This window comes from Microtus pennsylvanicus, chromosome 20, assembly GCF_037038515.1.
Source record: "Microtus pennsylvanicus isolate mMicPen1 chromosome 20, mMicPen1.hap1, whole genome shotgun sequence".
NCBI lineage: Eukaryota > Metazoa > Chordata > Mammalia > Rodentia > Cricetidae > Microtus > Microtus pennsylvanicus.
The window spans coordinates 9,723,136-9,747,424 of record NC_134598.1 but is presented as its reverse complement, the minus strand read 5'-3'; the positions used below and the strand labels follow the sequence as shown (position 1 = coordinate 9,747,424).

The following is a 24,289-nucleotide window of genomic DNA, read 5'->3' as shown; positions in this document are numbered from 1 at the left end:
TTGTTTCAAGGTGACTTGTTCTTGCTGCTTAAGACAAAACTGTATGCCTCAGGCTGGCAAGGAGCCTACACACACACACACACACACACACACACACACACACACGCACACACACGCACACATGCACGCACTCGCACACCAAAGAGAAGGAGCCTAAACATATGAACACACATGAATGCACTCATACATTTGCACACACACACACACAGAGAAGGGAAGAAGCCTACACACACACACACATGCACACACATGGAAAGGAAGGAGCTTACACAAACACACACACACATATACACACAAAATGAAAGGCGCCCAGACGCGCGCACACACATATACACAGGAGGGAAACCACGATCTGACCTGAGAGCTTCAAAACTCACACTCACGCGGGGCGGTGGTGGCGCACACCTTTAATCCCAGCACTCGGGAGGCAGAGGCAGGCGGATCTCTGTGAGTTCGAGGCCAGCCTGGTCTACAAGAGCTAGTTCCAGGACAGGAACCAAAAGCTACGGAGAAACCCTGTCTCGAAAAAAAAAAAAAAAAAAACCTCACCCTCACTCCTTCCTGAAGGAGCAGCTGTCTCTCTAGAGTCTGTCCAAAGGAGGTGCCACCAGGCCAGCACACGGAGAAGCTAAACTGCTTAAGGGGGTGATGTCTCCCTCCACCTGTGAGGGCAGGCTCAGGGAGCCAGTAAAACACCAAGGCATGGCCCTGGTATTCCGAAAGGGCCTTCCTCAGAAGGAAGTGGTCCAGCAGAGGCGCCACCTGTGTGGCTTAAAGGGACAGAGGAGGGAGTGAAAATTCTCACAGAGTGGACACTTGGGGGTGGGGCGGAGCCCTAATACAAGAAAAGCTGGAGTTGTGTATGTGTAAAGAAAGAGAATGCAGAACTGTTTCAAAATTTAAACGGCACTTCACATCCTTCCAGCTCAGGACAGACTTCTTCATCTACAAATAGGAAGATATAGGAAAAACAGCAAAATTAGGTCGGGGCGTGTGGTGCAGAGTTATAGTCCCAGCTCTAGGGAGGTTAAAGAATCAAGAGTTCAAGGTCAACCTGCGCTATATATTGAATTCCAGACCAGCCTACGCTACAAGGAGGCTCTGCCCAAAAATGAAAAAAATAAAATAAATTTTTAAAAATGAAGGAAAAAGATGGCTTGGAAGGGCAGGATGGCCTTGTGGGCAAAGAAGACTGGAGGAGAGCAGAGACAGGAGAATTTCAGCAGCTTGCTGATCAGCTTCCCAGAGGGGAGCTACGGATCCAGTGAGTGACACCAGGAAACTAATGCAGAGGTGGGGCTGGAGAGGCGTCTCAATGACAGAGCTCGCTGAGCTTCCAGAGGGCCCGAGTTGGCATCCGTGTGGAGTGGCTCCAGCCGGTCAACTCCGGCTCCAGGGGTTCCAGCACCCTCTTCTGGCCTTCAAGAACACTCACAAACTGGTTGCTCATGTACAGACACAAACACATAGAAAATAAATTATTTAAAATATGTAAATAAATGCCAAACAGTGGTGACTCGAGAGGCAAAGACAGGTGGATCTCTATGAGTTCAAGGCCAGCCTGGTCTACAGCGCTAGTTCCAGGACAGCCAGGGCTACACAGAGAAACTCTGTTTTTTAAAAAAATTAATAATAATAATAAATATGTAAATAAAGTGGAGAGCAATAGAGAAAAACAGTTAACATTGGCCTCTGACGACCACAGGCACATACCTGCATGTATACACATACACACACAAATAGCAAAAACTTTCTGAAGATTTTAAAATGACCAAGAACCTCCGGGGGGGGGGCGAGGGAGGAGGGAGAGTTGCGGGACTACGGTGTAGGCTCCCGTGGAGATAGGCATGACAGTGGCCTGATAACACAGCTGCGCCCTTTGCAATGGTCTAGGTGACAAATGACATCTGGATTCACCATGATGAAAGACCAGTTAGCAAATCTTAAAAGTCCCCTTCTTCGGGTGAATAAATGCAGTGTGGTGTGTACATACAGTGGAACATTACACAGCCATGAAAGGAAACTAAGCGTCAACACGTGTGAATGAGCCCTGGAAACATAAAGCCACACAGGCAGAGAGCCGACTGGCAGTGGGTGGCTGCCTCCGTCACAGTTCGGATCACAGCCTCCCACTGGCCTCTGTGAACAAAAGAAACCCATTGTACGCACTTAAGGCAAGTGTCACGAGGACGGTGCAGATTACATAAGTAGCGTGACCTCATCAAGGACACTGGGGAAAGAGAGCAAGGTTGAGAAGCAGAAGCTGCTCGTTGCTGCTAGGGTGCCCCACGACCACCACCACCACCCCAACAGTCCTGCACTGTAGCTCAGTGCTGGCCATGCTCTTGGTGAGCGTAAGTAGCTAGACTGCATCTCCAGAAAAAAAAAAGATCAGTGGTGGGTGAGGAAGACTAAGGTCCTGAACTGAAAAACCCATCCTATAAACCAGCCACACTTATTATCACAGCAAAAAGGCAAAAAGGAATTGCTGGCCACAAGGGCAGCATGTGCCCATAAACCCTGTGGAGCATCACTTCCTGCGTGGCAATGATCACCAGAGAGTGAGCAAACCACCTACAGAGAGGCTCCTACTAGCCAAGGTCGGTCTCATCCTTGCCAACTGGATCTGGCATCGCCGTGGTACTGCGTCAACGCAGGTGAGAAAAAGCTAGAGCACAGAGCACAGAACTTCCACAGGGTTTGTCCTGCTACTCAACGGCAAACAACTGGTAACAAAAAGAGGCCAATTGGAGAACGGGACTTAATGGGTGCAGGGGTTTCGGTGGAATAACGACTTAGGAAGAGGTGTGCTTGTGTTTACTCAGGCTTACTATGGCTGTGATGAAACACCATGGCCAAAAGCAACTTGAGAAAGAAAGGGCTTATTTGGCTTCCATACTGTAGTACATCACTGAAGGAAGTCAGGGCAGGAACTCAAGCAGGGCAGGAACCTGGAGGCTGGAGCTGATGCAGAGGCCATGGAGGGGTCTGCTTACTATCTTGTTCATATGGCTACTCAGTCTGCTTTCTTATAGAACCCAGGGCCTACCTCACTCAGGATAGTGTTTTCTATTTCCGTCCATTTGTATGCAAAATTCAAGAAGTCATTGTTTTTTACTGCTGAGTAGTACTCTAATATGTATATATTCCATACTTTTTTCAACCATTCTTCCATTGAAGGGCCTCAAAACACTATCCTGAGTGAGGTAAGCCAGACCCAAAAAGAGGAACATGGGATGTTCTCACTCATATTTGGTTTCTAGCCATAAATAAAGGATATTGAGCCTATAATTCGTGATCCTAGAGAAGCTAAAAAAGAAGGTGAACCCAAAGAAAAACATATAGGCATCCTCCTGAATATTAACCTTCATCAGGCGATGAAAGGAGACAGAGACAGAGACCCACATTGGAGCACAGGACTGAAATCTCAAGGTCCAAATCAAGAGCAGAAGGAGAGAGAGCACGAGCAAGGAACTCAGGACCGCGAGGGGTGCACCCACACACTGAGACAATGGGGATGTTCTATCGGGAACTCACCAAGGCCAGCTGGACTGGGTCTGAAAAAGCATGGGATAAAACCGGACTTGCTGAACATAGCGGACAATGAGGACTGCTGAGAAGTCAAGAACAATGGCACTGGGGTTTTATCCTACTGCACGTACTGGCTTTGTGGGAGCCTTGGCAGTTTGGATGCTCACCTTACTAGACCTGGATGGAGGTGGGTGGTCCTTGGACTCCCCACAGGGCAGGGAACCCTGATTGCTCTTCGGGCTGACAAGGGAGGGTGACTTGATCGGGGGAGGGGGAGGGAAATGGGAGGCGGTGGCGGGGAGGAGGCAGAAATAATAAATAAATAAATAAATAAATAAATAAATAAATAAATAAATAAATAAATAAATAAATAAATAAAAGAACCCAGGGCCACCAGGCCAGGGACAGAACCTCCCACATTGGACTGGGTCCTCCCTCCCCCATCAGCCAGTAATTAAGAAAATTCCCTGTCTTCTGGAAGCATTTTCTCAGTTGAGGTTCTCTCCTTTCAGATAACTCTAGCCTGCCTTAGGCTCGCATAAAACTAGCCAGCATGAAATGTGCTTTGAATTATAGAGTTTAAAATGGCTAATTTGGAGGCTAAAGAAACGGCTCAGCATCTAAGAGCACTTGTGGCTCTTTCAGAGGACCTGAGTTTGGTTCCCAATACCCACATGAAGTGCCTCTCAGCCTGTAACTCTGGCTCCAGAGTTCCAACACTCTCTTCTGCTAGGCACCAGCACACACTTGGTATACACACACACACACACACACACACACACAAATAAATAAAACCAAATCTTTAGCTGGGCCGTGGTGGTGCAATGCCTTTCGTCCCAGCAGAGGCAGAGGCAGGTGGATCTCTGTGTTCAAGGCCAGCCTAGTCTACGAGTCAAGTTCCAGGACAGCCAGGGCTACACAGAGAAACCCTGTCTTGAAAAACAAAACAAAAATCTTTAAAATAGCTAATCTTGTTATGAGAATTCCATTTCCATGAACATTGAATCTAATCTTAATCTTTAATCCCTGGCAGCTGGCACACCCTTGGCCCTACATCCTGCAAAAGGCAGCCCCAGGTCTTGTCCCGTGCAGTATGACTGTCATGTGCATTACGACTGGCACAAGACAGGCAACGCTGGGCTCGGGAGAGGGTTGAGAAACTCACCCTGCCCACAGTGCAGACGTTCGCCTCTTATTACAAAACAGCAGCCCTGGAGGGTGACCAGGGTGAGCGGAATCACTGCAGGTGCCACAGCGGAAGCCTGGTGATTTCCAGGGTGTACTCGTCCCTGTACCCCAGTTCTGCTTGAGAAAAACTCAAGACACACAGCGGGAGGGAGACTCTAAGCCACTGGGAGAGATGACTCGACAGTTAGGCGATGTGGGATTGTCCTGTACATGTGCAGGTTTTATTCACTAAGGAATAACGCTACTTTGGCCTATGACAGGACAGAATATAGCCAGGCTGGAAGACATATAGAGAGAGTAGGCAGTTGCAATGAGGCGCCATGAAGCCACCTAAGAAGCAAGAGGTAACAAACCATGAACCTCGTGGTAAAATACAAATTAGTAAAAATGGGTTAATTTAAGATATGAGTTAGGGGCTGGTGAGATGGCTCAGAGGTTAAGAGCACTGACTGCTCTTCCAGAGGTCCTGAGTTCAATTCCCAGCAACCACATGGTGGCTCACAGCCATCTGTAATGAGATCTGGTGCCTTCTTCTAGCCAGCAAGCATACAGACAGACAGAACACTGTATATGTAATAAATAAATAAATCTTTTAAAAAACAAGATACGAGTTAGCCAGAAATATGCTTGAGCCATTGGCCAAACAGTGTTATAATTAATATAGTGATTATTATTATTCCTGTGTGATTATTCAGGTCTGGGCAGCTGGGAACAAAAGAGCAGTCTCCTTCTACAGCTAAGAGCATTTGCTGCTCTGGCAGGGGCCCCGGGTTTGGCTCCCAGCACCCACAAAGTGGCTCACAACCATCCAAAACTCTAGTTCCAAGCTCTTCAAACTTCCTCAGTCACCAGGCACACGTGTACTTGTATGTTCATGCAGTCAAAATAAACTCTTACACATAAAACAAATGTTTTTAATTAAAGAAAAAATAATTAGAGAAAAAAGAAATTTATCACAAGGTCTTTTTTAATTTTTTAATTAATTTTTTTCTTGAAATCTCACTTTTACTAGATACTGTAGTTGCCCCCATTTTGCAGAGATGAGTAGAACTGAGGCTTAATTAAGGTCAAGCCATACAGCTAGCGAGTCTCGGTTTCAATGCTTGCAGTTTGACACCCCCACCACACACACACACACACACACACACACACACACACACACACGCTGTCAGTCTTTCTGGGACATCCTGTCCCCTTGGACTGGATTGGGAGAATACAGGAAAAAAACCCAGCCCTCTCCTACAGAGCCTCAACCAGTGACAGCTACTACCAGCAGGAGAGCAGGGCTGCCTGAAGCCAGCGGCAGAGCCAGCTCCACATCTGTGGCCGGTGAAACCTCCGGGCAACTACCAGCCACTATCCACCAGGCTCTCCAGGATAGGTGCTCCGGGAGAAAGTCAGGTGAGCGCGTCTTCTCCCTGGGAAGACAGCAGGCAGAGACGGGAGACAAATGGCTCTTTCGGAGGTGTGAGGGGTGGGTGTCTATCTATTTGTCTGTGTGTCTGTGCTGGAGATCCCTGGGGCTGGTGGTAAGCCGGCACTGCCAATGTTGGGAAGAAACCTTGTTGGGAACAAACAACATTGACGTTGCTGCAAAATGTGTCTGCTCTTGGGTCAAACTTAAGCAGTCACAGTCTGAGTTCTAAACATACTTTCAGCCCCGGAGTGTTTTCCAAATTCCCCTAACTCCTGTGGCTTTTATTTGGGGGGGGGGGGGGATAGAGACTGCCGTTGGGGAAGCTCTCTCTTCTTTCTTTTACAACCCTCCCTTCTTTTCTAACAGGCCTCACCTGGTCCTCATGTCAGACAAACCCAGCCCTGGGCCCGGCCCCACTTCGGCACCCGACAATGATTTTGGAGAGATCCATAACTGGACAGAACTGCTCCACCTTTTCAACCACACCTTTTCTGATTGCCACATGGAACTCAACGAGAATGCCAAGCAAGTCGTCCTCTTCGTCCTCTACCTGGCCATCTTTGTGGTGGGGTTAGTGGAGAACCTTCTGGTGATCTGCGTCAACTGGCGCCGCTCGGGCCGGGCAGGGCTGCTGAACTTGTACGTCCTCAACATTGCCATCGCAGACCTCGGCATCGTCCTGTCTCTGCCCGTCTGGATGCTGGAGGTCATGCTGGACTACACCTGGCTCTGGGGCAGCTTCTCCTGCCGCTTCACCCATTACTTCTACCTTGCCAACATGTACAGCAGCATATTTTTCCTCACGTGCCTCAGCATTGACCGCTACGTCAGTCTCACCAGTGCCTCTGCCTCCTGGCAGCGCCACCAGCACCGAATACGGAGGGCCGTGTGCGCAGGCGTCTGGGTCCTCTCGGCCATCATCCCACTGCCTGAGGTGGTGCATATTCAGCTGATGGATGGCCCTGAGCCCATGTGCCTCTTCCTGGCACCTTTCGAGACGTACAGCACATGGGCCCTGGCAGTGGCCTTGTCTGCTACCACCCTGGGCTTCCTACTGCCCTTCCCTCTCATCGCGGTTTTCAACATCCTAACAGCCTGCCGCCTTCGGAAGCAGGGGCGGCCGGAGAGCAGGCGCCAGTGCCTGCTGATGTGGGCTTACATAGCCGTCTTTGTCATCTGCTGGCTGCCCTACCATGCGTCCATGTTGCTGCTCACCCTGCATGCCACCCACATCTTCCTCCACTGCCACCTGGTGAACCTGCTCTACTTCTTCTACGAAATCATAGACTGCTTCTCCATGCTGCACTGTGTCCTCAACCCCATCCTGTACAACTTTCTCAGCCCGAGCTTCCGGGGCCGGCTGCTGAGCATTGTGGTCCGCTACCTTCCCAAGGAGCAGGCCAGGGCATCATCCTCCACCCAGCACTCCATCGTCATTACTAAGGAGGTGGACCTGCCTGGGGCAGATCTCCACCCCAACGCCATCCGAAACTCTCAGGAGGCATCTCCTCCTCCTCGGAACACCTCGGCTACACTCAGCAACTCCATAGGCAGCTAAGGTGGATTCCAGACTCTTCCAGATCTGGGGGAGGGGACAGGGGAGGAACTGGCTTGTTCAGGGTCAGTTTTAAATATATCAAAACGTTGCCGTGGGGAGAGGGGGAAAAGGGTTGGGAAGGACAGGGTATGGGTCCTCCCTTGGCGGTAAACTATTTGTTTGGGTCTTCTTGGCAAAGGGAGCCACACAGGTGGGGGGAGGGGTGAAATAAATAAATTCGTAGCGACAGCTGTGCTGGGATCTGAGCGCTGCGCAAGTTCAGCTGGGCTTCGGAAGGCACGGAAGTGAAGGAATGTTCTGCCGAGGGAACTGGATGCCCCTGTTTCATAAATCACCCTGGCCGGAAAGAGTCCGCGCCGCAGGAACCTTGCAAAACTTTGCTTTTGTGTTTGTGTGCTTGTTGATCTTCCAGCTCACTAAGCAAGTTGTGGGGACAAGGGGCCAGAGGCCAAGGACCCAGGAGGCTTTAGCCGGGCCATTCTACAGTACACAGCGAGTGAGCTGAGGGGGTGGGGACTAGAGCCTGGCCAGCGGGTCTTCAGCATGCACCCCACCGCTGGCTCAGCAGGATGGTCCCTCCACCCAGCCATCCAGGAAGTGTGGCTCTGTTTCCCTGTGGTGCCCTCCCTTCCCCCACCCATCCTGCTCCCCCCACCCCCACCCCAAAGCTGAGGCCTCCTCACGGTGACCTCCCGGTTTGAACCTAGGATACCCCATTTCCTAGGGAAGCACAGAGGCACCAGTGACCCCACCCCACCCCATCTCCCAGATTACCACAAAGTATCTGGGGACATTCACTCTGGGCCTCTGCCTTTGTCCCCTGCAGGGAGAGGGAAAGGAGCCAAAGACTGACTTCCCCATTTCCAGAACTCTCCCTAGCCAAGTCCTTCCAAGGCCTCCCTGTACAGCACCTTGTCTAGGAACACTATAGATAAGATGTCCTCTTGCTGACAGGCGAATCTGCGGCCAACGCTCGGGTGCCAGACTTGGTAAACAGGGCAGCGGACATGACTCTAGCTTCTGCCTTGTGGCCTTGGCCCCTGGGCAGCATCTGGAGGTCGATGGACTTGCAGTCTGCTCTGGTAATGGGTGCCCCCATAATTTCCTCTGATCTCTTCACTGTCTCTCTAGTTCTGCTCACTGGCAGAATGGGTGTGTGTGTGTGTATGTGTGTGTGTGTGTGTGTACTCAAGTGTGTGCCCGTGCATACGGAAGGTCAACATCAGATGTCTCCATCAACTAATCTCCAACTTCTTTTCTCTCACTGAACCTCCAGAGCTCCAGGGATCCGCCCGTCCGTCACACCAGTTCAGCTTTCAGAAACCTCAACCCCTACTTACCAGACCAATCCCTCAGCCGCTCCTCTAGCACAAGCACTGCCAATGTGCAGAGGGAGCCAACACTGACTCTGTGCACTGGCTCCAAAGTTAGAGACAGCTCCTGGGGGGGAGGGGGGGGCAGAGTTCAAGGCTAACCCAGAAGTCTTAGTTGCTGCTCAAGTTACAGTAAAAATTTAACCAATGCAGAAATTGCATTAAAAACCCTTCTTCACTTGTCCCCATTTACGATGAAGGCGAAGTCCTGGTGCCCACACCACTGTGACACTGTTACACATCTTCCACCCTGAGACCAGGTGTCACTGAGCGAACCTCCTGAGGGCTGTTCCACCCAGAAGGGATGAGCAGAAATAGATACACTGACTACCAGGCTGTTCTCCTTCCCCTCAGCAGACATTTACCAAGCAGATGACTGGCCAGGCCTCAGGCTTCAGGACCAAAGGGACCACAGGTCATGTTCTGAGAGAAAACACTAGGACCTAGCTTACAAAACGCCAACCTCTGCCTCCTGTTCACTCTTCCTTTACCACCCCATCTGCCTCCCACACTACTTCACCAAACAGTGGCAATAGCAAGAGCCCTTGCTTCCTGACTCTGGGCTGAGAGCTCTGCAGAGGCCCACTATACTCTCCAGGCTGCAAGACCACCTCAGGGATGCTTCCCTGAGACACTGAGTACTTGACTTCAATTCCCACTAAAAAAACAGCCAACACACCGGTCCTGGGGAATTCCAGCGTCAGGAAAACACAATGTGTTGTCTGAAAGAATCCTGGCATCTGCGGGGCTGGTGTGAGCTCTGGAGGCCAGCCAGAGTCAGATGCTGAACTCGGGGCCTGAGCAAACAGGCATGCGCACAGAAAAAGAACTCCCACTTCAAATTTCTTTCTTTTTTCTTTTTTATTCTAAATAAAAACCACACTTTGTGCTGAACAATGGAATATAAAAGAATCAGATGTAGGATTTTAGACGTCTACTATTTGGGGGAAAAGGTTTACAAAATATACAAAACTTTACAGCAGATAGTAAACACTTAAATATTAGGAGGTCAGTACTTCTTAATTTAATGGAAGGGTTAGACATCAACAGCTTCTCTGCTTCACCAGACTTGAGCTACTCCAGGTGGGGGAAGGTGGGACTGACGAGGAAGGTGTCGAACATCATCCCGTGTCATTTGTTCTGACACTGGCTGTGATGTGGAACCACGCTGAACGCATGTTGTCACCCACTTTCTGACTCACGTGGAGCAACACTTCGGGGAGAGGGAGAGGACATGTAGGTACTCCCAGACAGGCAGAGACTACTTCATAGGGCCCACTCCCTTGCCAACAAACTCAGTGTCCATCTAGAAAGGGATTTAAATTAATTTTCAAAGTTGAGTAGTATAGGGTCTAGTGGAAAGGGCACAGCAGGAGGCCAAAAGAGGAAGACAATCAGTAGCAAAATCCTGCCCGGAAAAAGCACTGAAGTTTACAGGTTCACCCTGTAGACAGGGGGCTGTGAATGTCACGATAAAGTAAAATATGATTCTTACCTATTTCCTGGTTCTTAGGGTTACCTGACCCCCACCAATACCACTTCTTTTCTTCCCAACTAACCATGAACTTCGGGGACTCCAAAGAATCTCAAAACTTAGAACCAAATAGTAGGGTTCATTCAGTAGAGCTTCCAGCCAGTGTATGACATCACTGAACCATCAGGGGTCACCCGCAGCATCCAAGGACACATCTTGTTCTCTGGCCACAGACAGTCCGTGCTGCTAATGCCAGCTTACGGCACCAACATTACAATTTCCCTTAGGAAACAAGCTAGGAATGTTCTCGTTTGACTTAACGCTCTCCAAACAGTCAGCCAGCAGCCCGGGTGACTGCTGGGCAGAATTCTGAAAACTCTGCAGGTGGGTCCTGAGTACAGACCGAAGGGAGGGGGAGGCAAAGATGGAACGAACATTCTAGGGTCAGAGAGAACTCTAACGCAATACAGCGGGGATAGTGCTAAACGGAAATTCACAAGGGAGGCAAACATGAAATCAAATGGGTATCGAAAACTAAAACTGCAGAACACCTTCCACCAGGTAGTCTGGGTACCCTTCACTACCATGTAACGTTTCAAGTAAATTAACTCAAGAGAAGAACGAACTAGATTCGGGGAAAGCAAACAGCTTCACACAGGAGAGACAGGAACGGATGTGGGGCTACCCACAGAGGCGTGGTTAGGACAAGCGAGCCTCATGAGACACTGCTTCCACCTGCTACATGTCTGACTGGGACCAAGTGGATCTCCCTGATCAACTAACATCGAAGGACCAGAGGGCACAGTTTGGTTTTAGTGTTTAAAGGGCAAAAGTTCAAAGATCTGCTTTTTGGTTTATGGCAAAAAGGGAAAACTTCACAGTTTCAGGTTAAGTAGACAGACCGACCACCCAGCATCCACGATGCCATAAGCTATGGAAAAGGGTTTCTCCACTCTCAGTGACCTGGCTGAGGCCCGGGAAGTCCCCGTCCCCCACCATCAGCGGGTCCACACTCCTCCTCACCAGCAGTCTCGGGAAGTTCAGCAGATCCACCGCTGCAGCTTATTACCCATCCCCAGGGAAAGGAATCCCATGAGAAGGTGGCCTTTGACCAGCCACTGTCGGAGGCTCATCATGTGAGCCCCCGGATGCCCCGGGCATTTCTTTACTCAAGGCTTCCCCAGCCCAAGGACAAGGCTTTGCTTTGCCTGTGTCTTAAGATACATGGACAGGAGGCTGCCCACGCTGGGTGGATAAAAACTGTGCGAAAACCTGCATGTGACTTGATCTAGGTTTGTTCTGCTAGAGACTACCCCTGGAGAAGCGAAAATGTGCTCCTTAAAAGGCCTGGCACGTCTTCCCGTGCTTGCACGCCTGTCCCCCAAATCCACAGCCAGACCCGTCTGGTGGAATACGGTTCCTTGCTTGAGAGAAACTAATTTTCCAACAGTCACTTATCGAAAAGAGATGCTGGGTAATACGTATACAAAATAAAAATAAATAAATATTGATGTCTAAAAAGGCTTTGTGAGTTAATTAAAACCACTTGTTTATGGAATAGCCCAGGGTGCTGCTGAGTCCCACCAGGGGCAGTGGCAGTGGCTGGGCCCAAAACTAGGGACTCTCAGAGCTCACCTGAGCAGGGTGAGGTAGTATGAGCTACTGAGGTGCCATCTTATAAGTATGCAAGATCAAGGGTTCTCTCCTCCAGCCTTTTTTGGGCAAGGCCTTTTCAAAGACTAAGGAGCCAAACAGCCACATGGAAGGCCTAAGCCAGCTACCATCCAAGAGCGCCCCCTGGAGGTGATGCTCAGCATCAACGCCAAACTCCCATACTTTTACCACCAAGTAAACAAGGTACCCATGTGAGACCATCAGAGCGCACACCCTGCCTTATACCACCAGTTAATCGGGTTCCTTAAATCCCGAAGGGCTCACGATCCACCGCCTCACAGGGTCTTCTTGTCTACGCTGTAGGCCAAACCATCCTGAGTGGGAGACTTGAGGTGAATTAAGGCAAGACTGCTGCTGTCAGAAGTCTCCTCCGTGCCCAGGAGCCGCATGATTAAAGAGATGGCCAGGTGACAGATGACTACATTGAGTGGCTCTCTGTCCTCTGACAGAAGGCTTGACATCCAGGGCTATACTCTAAAAAAATCATGTTTCTTTGGAAACGAGGAAAAAGAAGGGCATCTTCTTCCATCCATCCAGGCTTCCCATCGGGTGGCACTATGGGACACCCAAAGCTTGCCAACCTAAACAGAAAGCTTGGTCCTCAGTTTAGATCTAGCTGACAAGAGATTTTCAATCTAATCGGGAGATTTGAGAAGCGGAGCAAGTAGCGCCCTCAGCTCCTGACACCTTGTCCCTACTGAGGGGGTGGGACCCCGAGATGAACTGCCCTGCCCTGTTGCTCGTCCTTCCAAATGACCACATTCCCCAAACCTTCTCAGAGCTGTTGTCCCGCCAAAGGTTGGGCAGTCACCCCCACAGTGAAAACCTCTCTCCACCTCTTCTATCCAGTGAGGCTGCTGGTAGGTTCTTAGCAGCATAAAAATCTATCAGTAAACTAAAACAAGAGAAACTGGCAAAGGGGACCTAGTAGACAGGCCCGCGTGACTAGATCCTAAAGACCAGCCTCAAAATAACCAAGAATGCAGCCCTATGTGGGCAAGACCAGGTATGGAGGTAAATGCACCGGGCTGCTGCCTCTCGCAAACAAACAGTACCAGAGTGTGTGCTTTCTTCTCTCAACGCAATACAGAGGAGAATTCCTAGCAAGGCAAACTGTAGCGTCAGCTGGGCAAGGACCCTCTAGAAAATCACTACCCGGCTGCCACCTGGGAGCCCCCCCCCCCGGCTCTGCGGAGACCCCGTCAGCTGTCGGGGTTCTTCTCAGTCTCTTTGGAATGGATAATGTACATGAAGGTCTGCTCGATGGTGAAGTCAGGCGGAAGGCTGCCCTTGTGGACACCGACATGTTTGCTCATGAGGTTAAGGGTGGAACTGTAGTGACCACAGACTGTACAGCGGTACATGAGCGCCCCCGAGTGCGTCTTGAGGTGGCACTTGATGGTCGAGCGACCTCGGAAGAACTTGTGGCAGACCTTGCACTGGTAAGGTTTCTCACCCGTGTGGATCCGCCGGTGGTAGTTGAACTCACTCGTGTGGGCAAACCTCTTCCCACAGACCTTGCAGCTATACTTGCTGTTGGCAGGTTGGCCCTGCAAAGCCAGCTCCTCACTCAAAAACTCCTCCGCGGGCAGCTTTCGCTTCTGGAGGGCGAGGTGCTGTAGCCCCAGGGCAGGCCGCGTGTCAAAGCCACTGGTGCATTTGTGCTGGCTGACATGGTAGCGGTAGGCAGCCTCAGACCGGAAGCTCTGGCTGCATAAGTGGCAGCGGAACAGGGTGTCCTCCAGGCTTTGGTGCACAGCCATGTGCTTCTCTAGGAGGTGCCAGTCCACAAAGCTACTGGCACAGACTGAACAGGAGAAGACTGAAATGCCCAGGTGAGAGAGAGTGTGCCACATGAGGCTGCACAGGTTGAGGTGGCGCTGGTCACAGACGCTGCAGGCCTGGCCCTTCAAGTTCAGATGGTCAAGGATGTGGCCTCGGACCACATGGAAATCTTTGGCCAACGCTTTCCCACAAGCAGCACACTTCAACTCTGGGGAGGCCGCCCCTGGAAAGAGACCCAGTTTCCCAGAAAGGGGCTCGTTAGGGTGGACAATGACGTTGTTCTCAAATATGCCATCCCGTCGATGCAGCATCAGCTGCCACTGGGTAAAGAATTTCGTTTCACACATGTCACAGGAAAACAGGAAAATACCGATATGGGACAGGACATGGGTCACCCGGGAGTTCCGGTCCTGGAAGTGGGTCTCGCAGACCTTGCAGTTACCTGTGAGCAAGTCCACGTGGTCCCGAGCGTGCTGCCGGATCAGCTGAATGTTGGGCTCCAGAACTTTCTTGCATACCTGACAGGGCATGGCCTTATTCTCCCGGTTGTCACTGTCACCAAAAGTCAGGTCATCCTCGCTGTCATCACTCAGCTCGATCACCTCCTCAGTTGTCCCAATCTCTTCAGCCGGGTCCTCGAACTGCAAATCCTCGTCCCCCAGGTCCTCCAGCTGGAGCTCGTCCACCTGCCCAAAGCCTGGATCTTTGGAGTGGTCGCTATTGCTCAAACAGGAGTTGGTCCCAGCTGTAACGTCTATGGCACTGTCGGAGGCGAAGAAGCTGCTTTTACTGAAGTCTCCATTGCTCTGAACTTTGTATGGCTGGCAAGAACTCGCGCTGGTCTGGATGCCCGTGCTGACAGTGCCTAGGACTGGCTGGGTCACCACAGTAGGAACAGACGTGAACGAAACAGGGGCATCGTGGTCTTCCGTCTTTGGTGGCAAGGGCAGTTGTGGCAGGGGCAAGCTGTGATTAGCGTCACTGACAACACTCCTTTCTTCCTCTTTATAGCTCCCTCCAGCATCAGTAGGCAACGCATAGTTTCTCTCAGGACCAAAGTGTTCCCCACTTCCCCGGAGTTCCCCAAGAGGGTGGGTGGGATCTACTGAAGGGCACCTCAGAGTACCAGACTGGCTCTCACTAGTCAAGGACTTGGCTACCGCAGTGCTCTCCAGGTCAGGGAACGTGGAGTGGCAGGCCCGAAGCAGGTCCTCCATACCCAGACGCTCGGCGACCTCATAGATCACCCCAACGTTGATCAGGTCTGTGAAAAGCTCCGAGGTGTAGACAAAGCTCAGAATCTTCTCGAAGTTGGCAGGAGTGATGAAGTCCACCACATAGGTCCGGGCGGCATCGAGCCCAGTATTCAAGAAGAGGTTCTGGAAGTAGCCAGCTGCGCACGCCAGCACTGCCTTGTGGGCAGGAAAGGAGCGGCTGCCCACCACGATCGTGACATCGCACATGGTCTCTGACAGCCGGCACTTGTTGAGTTCCTTCAGCAGGTTGTTGGGGTGGTTGGTGCTTTGCAGTTTGATTCTCATGCCCATCTTAGCAGCTCCTAGGAAGTAGCCTCTATCAGCAAGGTCAATCTGTGGACAAGACAAAAAAAGATAGCCAGACATCCCTAGGAAGGAACTCTGTATAGGACACCACCGCTCTAAATGTGCCCTGGGTGAGCAAGGGTAAGCCGACAGGAGAACCAGAGAACAAGGGAGGAGCGTGGTCTGTTCCCTGTATAAACCCAGCTAGAGAACTGTCGTGATGAAACCACAAAGGGATGAGAAAAAAGTCTAAGAATCTGGGCTTGCAGACAGCTCATCATTAGAAACATCCGCGGTTCATACAGAGGACCCAGGTTCCATGCCCAGCACCAACATGTCTGTAACTCTAGTTCCAGGGGATCTAACACCTTCTGCTGGCCTCTTCAGGCAACAGAACCACACAGTACACTTATGTACATGTAGGCGAACACTCATACACAAAAAACAAAAGTAAACACATCCTTTTTTTTTTTTTTTTTTGATTTTCGAGACAGGGTTTCTCCGTAGCTTTTGGCTCCTGTCCTGGAACTAGCTCTTGTAGACCAGGCTGGCTTCGGACTCACAGAGATCCGCCTGCTTCTGCCCCCCAAGTGCTGGGATTAAAGGCGTGCGCCACCACTGCCCGGCTAACAAATCCTTTTTAAAAACCTAAGAGACCAGGTTTATATACCAATAGCATATACCTATAATTCTAGCACTCGGATGGTTTGGGCCAGAATATCAAGAGTTCTAAGACAGTCTGAGCTATGAAGAGCAATGTGGCCGCAGTTTTCCACTGAACACAATCATCTGTACGGCCAAAACAACAGGCTCCATCTTTTTATTAACCTCCTAAGTCAAGTTTCCCTTGTCATTTAAAGTCTATCCTCTTCCCTCCCAATGCCAAATGCCACAAATCAACTTGAACACCATTATCAAAGCACCACTGGCTACTGAGAACGAGGTAAGGTGTCTACTTTTTAGCTGTCTGTCACTGCTATCCTTTCAGGCCTCCAAATAAAGCTCACACTCCTCTTTCTTTCTTTCTTTTTTACTTTTTTGAGACAGGGTCTTATGTAGCCCAGACTGACTTTGAAACTGCTGTTACTAAGGATGGACTTGAACTCATCGTGATCCTCCTGCCTCCACCTCCCAAATGCTAGATTACAAGTGTGAGCCACCAGACCCAGTTCAAAAATCTCACCCTCTTGAATTCCCATCTCGCCCTTCCCAGGCTACGTGCCTACTCCCTGGCCCTCCCCAGAACCATTCTGGACGCTGCTGGAACTACTACTGTCGATGACGCTAAACTAACAACCAAGGAAGAATGCAAAGCAAACACAACTGTGGTATTTTAACATTACTTAGGTATGCTGTATTTCTCCTTGCCTCTAACAATTGGTTGCGTTATGAAAGACATCGACTGCATAGGAAAGATTCCTTCAAGTCTTTTTAATACTTTTTCCCCTTTCGGCTCCCGCACACCTCGGAAGAACAGTCAGCTAGAGCTAGTCACATGTTTGTGCGGCTCACAACTCGCCCTGAGCAGCACAGCCCCTTTCTCCATCGCACCAGGTCCTACCAACAATTCCCAACTTTCTCCGGGGCCCAGCACTCGTCTGAGTACTGCTGGGTACCAACCACGCGTCTCCCGGGCCCTGGCGGTCACTCATCCACCGTGGGAGGGTCCGGGTACCCGGTAGGTTTAGAACTTGCAAGGAGTGTGCCCCAAGGGTCTGGCGGCGCCGCGGTCGCCCCTCCGTGCAATCCGCCGGGGGAGGGGCAGGACCGGGCTGGGGCGCACCACCGCGGGGAGGGGGCACCTCGGTCGCCCCAGGCAGCGCGAGCTGCCCTCGCAAGACACAGGCCGGGCGCCGCGGGAGCCGGCCGAGCCGAGGCCCGAGAGCCGCGGCCCGGTCGCCGGGAGGGAGATCGAGCCGGCTGGGGACACCGGCAGGGCGCGCCCAGCCAGGGCGACAGAAAGGCCGAGCGGGAGTCCGGCTCGGCCAGGGGCAGCCCTCACCCGGCCGCGCTTACCCGGCTCCGCGGGGTCCGAGCACCATCGCCGCCGCCGCCTCACACAAAGGCCCCGGCCCGCCGTGCCCGGCCCGAAGAGGAGGCGGCGCCGCCGGCCGCGGCCAGACTCTCCATCCGCCGAGCCGCTCGCCGCGCCGGCCCGGGCCGCCCCCGCCGCCCGGCCCGCAGCGCCCCCCGCCGTCCCGGAGGAGGCAGCGCCCCCCGCCGCACGGCTCGCAGCGCCCCCCGCCGCACGGGAGGAGGCAGCGCCCCCCGACGGCCGGGCGGAGCCAGGAGCCCACACTTAGCCCCTGGGGAGTGAAAAGCCGGGTTCAAGCCTGTCTTCCAACAGCTTTACCAAGACTTACACGCTTATTTGGTTAATTTATATCTCCTCCTGTGAGCTTTCTGAAGGCAGGAATCCGTGGTTTTGCAAAAGCCCGTATTTCGCCTTTTGTTTGTCACTCTTCCTAGGTGCTTTCTGAATTTATGCGGGTGTAGGTGTGTGTGAGTGTGTGGCATGGGGGACAGGGGTGGGTGGATGAACGGAGTATTTCAGGTTAGGTCCCTGGGAAGCTCTTCTGATAGTCCAAAACTGACCCTCTCTCCTCCAGATTCCCTGCACCTTGACAGCCTCGGCCACTTCCTGAACTGGGTTCCCTGAGTAGACCGCCATTGCTCGCCTTCACCCTTCCGAGCCCTCTCTTCAAATGCTCCTGCTCCAGACTAGCCGTAAAACCAAAGCTGTCTCCCCTGTCTACAGTAGACATCCAGGCGCAACTCCAGAATAGGCATATGGCAGGATGTAGTCATTCTTGATGGGTAAATAGTAAGGAGAGGATGCAGCAGGTATTGTTAACTAATCTAAGCCAGTTTGGCCAGTCAGTATTTCTTTCATGGGTAAGTGGTGTGTTTTCATTCCCACCACCAAGTGGTAGATGACACTGAGAGCAAGTGGCTTATCAAAGACTCCAGAGAGTCAAGATTTATTAGCCAGGTCCGTCCTCTGGCGATGGCAAGGTTGCTGCCCTTTTGAACTGTGCAGTTCCTGGCACAGATCAGATCATCACATGACTAACCCCCTTGACTTCTTTGGGGGGGGGGCGGTATTTAAGAAGCCCTGCCCCGTCTCTGATTTATAAGGAAAGGTCTACCTTCTCTCCTATAGTTACTTACAAAGTAATGAATTTCTTTGTGACATTTTCATATCTATTTAGTTTTGTTTGGCCCACCACCACCATCTCTTCTCTTCCTCCATCTCCCTCGCAAGTTAATGGGAGACAGAAACAGGAAGACCATACCTGGCAGGTTGAACGTTCTGTTTGCCATTAGGACAGATAAAGAATTAAGTTCCTCTCTGTCCTGTGTTAAGTCCTTGCAAGTTAAGGTTTTCAATTGTAATTAAGAAGTTCCTGTTTGTCCGCTGTTAAACCCTGGTTAAAGAATAGTTCATGTTTGTCCTGTGTTAAATCCTTGCAAAATAAGGTTTCTATTTCTAATTAAAAAGAAGTCCCTGTTTCTAAGGGCTGAAGTCAACTTCTTGCAACCCCGTTTCTCCCTTCTCTCTGCATCCCTCTGACAATGTGTAACTACCAACCCTCTTCAGGACGCCAGTGGGGGCTGCTCTCTCAAATCCTGACTTGGGAGGGAGGCAGCCAGCTGGCCAGTCCCGGGTGTACCCCAAAATACAATTTGCTTAGTTGGACAGCTGTGGACTTGGTTTTTGTTTTTTCCTCCTCAAGAATCTCAGGTTTAACAGAAGGAGGGGCAGAAAAGAATACAAGGGTCAAGGGAAGGGGGATTGTGGCGGACCACCATCCTCAGCGGCTGCAACTGGTGGGGGACTCAAGGGGTTCCACTCCTTTCCGGGACATCTAGGCAGTGTCTTCCTTAGGGTGTGCATTGCTGTGATAAAAACACCATGACCAAAAGCAACTCATAGGGTGTTAGGAACCAGATTCTCTCCCCTGAGAACTCCCCACTCCTCACCACCCCCACATCCCAGCCCACCTTGAGCAACTCAGCACCAGCGACCAAAAGCAAAATGTCATCACCAGCCGCCAAATGTGAAATGCATGCCCTTTTAAAAAGTCCCCGCCATCACTGGCCCACTTTTCTCTTGCCTCCATTAGAGGTGGCCTTTCGCTCCCCGCCCCCCAATAAATGGCTTGCATGATCTGTTGCATGGTGTGATTTCTGAAGCATCCCTTGGCCCCAATGACAAATCATGAAGGGAAGCCATGGCAGGAACCCAGAGGCAGAAACTGAAGCGGAGGCCAGGGAGAAACACGGTTTACTTACTGGCTTGCTTCTCCTACCACGTGACCTGCCTAGGAGCCGCACCATCCACGGTGGGCTAGGCCCTCCCATACAGATCTGCGACAAGACCATGCTCCCACAGGCTTACCCGTAGCCTCGTCACGTGGAGGCTGTCTCAGTTGAGTTTCCCTCTCTCTCTCTCTCTCTCTCTCTCTCTCTCTCTCTCTCTCTCTCTCTCTCTCTCTCTCTCTCTCGACCCTAGCAGGTAGCAAACTGACCAGAAACTAGACACGGGCAGCTGATGGTCGCGGGCTTGGAGGACACCCACCTACCGGAGGGTGGATGAGTGGTTCACGATTGCTGAGACAGTTTTCTTCAGTAATTTACCCCTGTAAATTACCCATACGCCTATAAACTTATAAATAACCCCTCACTCAAGCTCCTAATTAAACGCATTGGTTTACCAAGCTAGGTTTCCAACCTGGGACAAAAGGATGAGATGCCTGTTTAACATATCAAAGCGGACACTGCCGGCCAGATTCTCCCTACATTCCTCAAGCCCTACCTGCTACAGGGCCCTCCTGGCTGGCATATCCCACCCCCACCCTGAACTTTCCAGACCAGGGCCCTGGCTGCCCTTCCCTATATAATCCAGCTGTTTTGGTTACCCACTCTTTTTGTACCCCTGGGCTTTGTGGCTGCTGCACTGGGTTCACCTGCTTTCTTCTCTCTCTCTTCCTCCTCCTTCTCTCCCCATGGCCCAGATCAGGGTCATGTACACTTTGGACTCTCCCAGAGGTCCCTGCCTCTGGCTGTACTCTCTCACGTAGCTACAATAAACCTCCTCCACCTAGGAGCAGTCATCTTTCATTTCTTTCCTCCTCCTTCTCCTCCTCCTCCTCCTCCTCCTTTTTCTTCTTCTTTTTTTTTCATTTACAAACCAAACTAGATTCAAGTGGAGTTATCTTTGGTCTGCCATTGGTGTCTTCTCTGGGGTGAATAGATATTTGTCTCCCACAAAAGTTTGCACAACAGTCATGCAACCTGTTCTTCTAGCTTGGGGTGAGGGGGTTCACTGTGCTCTGCAATGGGAGAGTTACTCGAAAGTTGATGTTCTATTCCAATGACAGGTCCAGCTCCCCCAGCTGGGCAAGGCAGTGCCCAGAGCTCCCCCAACTGGGCAAGGTAGAGCCCAGAGCTCAGGCATGACTCTAGAGCCAGGCACAGGTCTCACCAGATCTGCTCCACCTCTCTCACCAGCTGCCCTAGTCTTCTTAGGAGAGAGCTCAGTCAGCTTCACCAGCTAGCAAACCACTGGAAAGGTGCAGACCAAAGTGTGCTGTTTGTTCCCTAGCGCTGTGAGAAGACAGCCACCACACGGTCACAATGCCACTGCGGGAGCCAGCCATGGTCAGCAACATATGAACAGACCACCCAAAGGAAGTTCTTTACTTCCAGCCATTATCACCTGCCAGAGTAGGACTCTGCCATCAAGTTTAACGGAGGCCTGAGTCTCAGTAGTTTATCCTGAAGTAATACCTGGTTGCAGGAAGGACCATAAACTAAGATTACCTGAGTACCACCCAAGAACAGACCATTCAAAGGAAATGCCTAAAGTTCCAACTGCTGTAGATAGGACCACTTGCCAGTACACACTCATCAGGACACCCCTACATAAATGTCAGCCAATCAGGGGTCCTGAACCTTAGAAACCCCTCACCCCCACCTTTACTACTATAAAACCGAACTCTCACCAAGCTTGGGGCTCTGCGTTTATTCCAATACGTTGGCCATGTGGAGAGACAAAGTTTTAAAACTTGCATAAAATAAAGGCTCTTTGCATACAGGACTCAGTCTCCTTGTTGGCTTTTGGGGGACTTCGTGGATTTGGGCATAACAGCTACATATGCACACAACTACAGGGGAAGGACTTTAGTAGGGGGATTAGGTCTCTGTAGACTTTGACCTCTTTAGAACAGGAAGAGGAGGGTCTCGATCCCACCTTGCTTCTTTAGTACAGTAAATAGGAATTTAAGATGAATGTGGCATCAAATGCCCAGCGTTTAGAAGGCGGGAGGATTTGGGGGATCTGAGGCCAGCCTGGGCTAAGTAGTGAGGAAAGAAAGAGAGGAGAGAGATTTTTAGAGACTGATTTCCTGATATCCCTGGAGCTGTAATATTCGCCTGCCCCACCAGAGAGCAACCTCTCTGCATCTATGTTCTACTTGGCAGACAATTGCCGCAGCTTAGCATACAATGCCAGACTCCAGGTCTGAGCAGAACCAACTCATGGGGCTTTCACAGCCCTAAGAAATTCTCCCACGCCCGCAAACGTGTATCAAATGCTCTGCAGAAGGCTCACTTTGGAAGGTCAAATAGGTGTTTTTTAGGGAATGGCTCTATCTGGAGTACGGTGACTTTTTTTTTTTTTTGCAACATAATATTTTTATTGATTATTTGGGGATTTCATACAATTCACCTCAATCACACTTGCTTCCACTTCATCCCAGATCCATTCTCCCACCCTTGCTCTGCCCCCCCCCAAAAAAAGATGGACCAAGTGCAATCTGCACTGCTCATATGAGCATCAGGGCATGGGCAGCCCCTCAAAGATAACTGAGTCCTTCCTCTGGCCCCTCCCTGGTGTGGGAAGTCCTTCTGTATATCTGTTGTTTTTATTGGTTAATAAAGAAGCTGCTTTCAGCCAATGGCTTAACAGAATATAGCCAGGCGGGAAGAGATACATAGAGAGAGTAGGCAGAGTTAAAGGATGTCATGAGCCTCGTGGTAAAATATAAAATAATGGAAATAGGTTGATTCTAGATGTAAGAGTTAGTTAGCAATATGATTAGGGTATTGGCCAAACAGTATTGCAAATCATATAGTTTCTGAGTGGTTATTTCAAGTCTGGTAACAGACAGGTGGCTTCCAACCACAGATTGGCACACCAACGTGGGTAACTACATTTACACAAAAACCTGAGAGAGCTTGAAATGGAATTCTAGATACAAAAAAAAAAAAAAACAAAAAAAAAAACAGAGTTTAACTCAGCTTCTTGCTGTGTTTGCTAGAAGCAAGCAGAGGCATGATTCCTTTAAGAGAGGTCTTTCTTTCTGATTCAGTGGTAGCAGGAAAAAAAAGGGCAGTTTTTCCAAACAGCAGCTTCCTGGGCCATGCTGCCAGGATGAACTCTCTTTCAGGAGTTTGAGCATGTAAATGGGGTTTGTGAGCAGAGTGCTACAACTTGCTCAATGGCAACAAACATAGACCCACTGTGTACCTGAAAATGGGGTTGGGAGCATAGCTCACGCTAAACAGACCTCCGCCATGTTGAGCTAGGCAGAGACAAAAGGCAAAGCAGCCTTAGTAATATGCTTAACACTTTAAGAAGTGCTTCTTATCAGAAAAGGATTTCATATACACACTAGGACAGATTCAGACATAAAAGACCTCTAAACGAGATGTAGTGTGTTTTAAAAAAATGTATGTAGGCTTGGGAGAGAGGGAAAAAAGAGTAAAGAGACAGTAAATGTAATATAGAATGTACAGACATTCATAGATTAAAGGAGTAAAGATAATAAGATAAATAATAAAAAGTAATAGAGTAAAAACAAATAAGCCACAAAAGATGGAAAATACACAGAGAGTCTGGATTATGTACACTATTGTGTTTTCTTTGAATTTTTTGACTGTGAAGGAGCTAAGTACAAAGAGATATTTCATAGTATGGGCTGCTAAACTAAACCATCCTATATATTTTAAAGGTATCTTGATTCCAAAATTTGGGTCTAGGGATTTGTTGCTTTGGAAAAGAGGTTCTGCTTTTGTTTCCACAGAAGATGAGAACCTATGGATTAATTCCAGACTAATGTGGTTTGATGGAGCAAGACCCTCCTGAAATGTCGCCATGAACACCCCCAAAAATCACTTCGTCCAACAAAAAGCAGAAGGCAGTTTGGAGAGAACTACGCCCAAATTCCCAAATATTGTTTATAAATGCTTGTTTATATTTAAAGGAGGATATGCTATACAGATTTGCATTGATATGGATCTTGCTTTATTGAATACAAATTTAAGGGGAATTTTGTTATATGTATATTTTTGCTCTTGATTAAGGTCTTGTGTTTGTGTACTCATTTTAAATGTAATGTATAATTAAGAAATATAGGTTAATAGATAATCATCTATAATAGTCAAGCTTGTAAGTTATGTTAGTTAGGTTTTTTTAAAAAAATAAGTATTTATTTATTATGTACAGTGTTCTGCCTGCAGGCATACCTACACCCCAGAAGAGGGCACCAGATGTCATTATAGATGGGTGTGAGCCACCATGTGGTTGCTGGGACTTGAACTCAGGACCTCTGGAAGAGCAGGCAGTGCTCTTAACTGCTGAGCCATCTCTCCAGCCCCTAGTTAGGGTTTTTAGATATATAGAGATATATTCCAATTAGATAGGGATTCTTCAAATCTTTCAAAGACCTTCAAAATATGGCA

At 50.0% G+C, this 24,289-nt stretch overlaps 2 protein-coding genes across 2 annotated transcripts; one reads left to right on the top strand and one right to left on the bottom strand.

Moving 5' to 3' along the window:
* The first annotated feature begins 5,970 nt into the window (after positions 1 to 5,970).
* Positions 5,971 to 8,065, top strand: Ackr5 (atypical chemokine receptor 5). Its single transcript, XM_075954167.1, has 2 exons — positions 5,971 to 6,120; positions 6,503 to 8,065. Exon 2 carries the CDS (start codon positions 6,519 to 6,521, stop codon positions 7,692 to 7,694), a length of 1,176 nt encoding a protein of 391 aa, XP_075810282.1. The 5' UTR covers positions 5,971 to 6,120; positions 6,503 to 6,518; the 3' UTR covers positions 7,695 to 8,065.
* A 1,868-nt stretch (positions 8,066 to 9,933) lies between these two features.
* On the bottom strand, positions 9,934 to 17,694 carry Zbtb39 (zinc finger and BTB domain containing 39). Its single transcript, XM_075954166.1, has 2 exons — positions 17,558 to 17,694; positions 9,934 to 15,589 (listed from the first exon to the last, which is right to left on the bottom strand). The coding sequence occupies exon 2, from the start codon at positions 15,545 to 15,547 to the stop codon at positions 13,418 to 13,420; it is 2,130 nt and encodes a 709-aa protein (XP_075810281.1). The 5' UTR covers positions 15,548 to 15,589; positions 17,558 to 17,694; the 3' UTR covers positions 9,934 to 13,417.
* Positions 17,695 to 24,289: the final 6,595 nt, after the last annotated feature.

Bases quoted from the DNA above. Each gene is read 5' to 3' on its own strand.
- Ackr5 (XM_075954167.1), top strand. From the start codon at position 6,519: ATGTCAGACAAACCCAGCCCTGGGCCCGGCCCCACTTCGGCACCCGAC.
- Zbtb39 (XM_075954166.1), bottom strand. From the start codon at position 15,547: ATGGGCATGAGAATCAAACTGCAAAGCACCAACCACCCCAACAACCTG.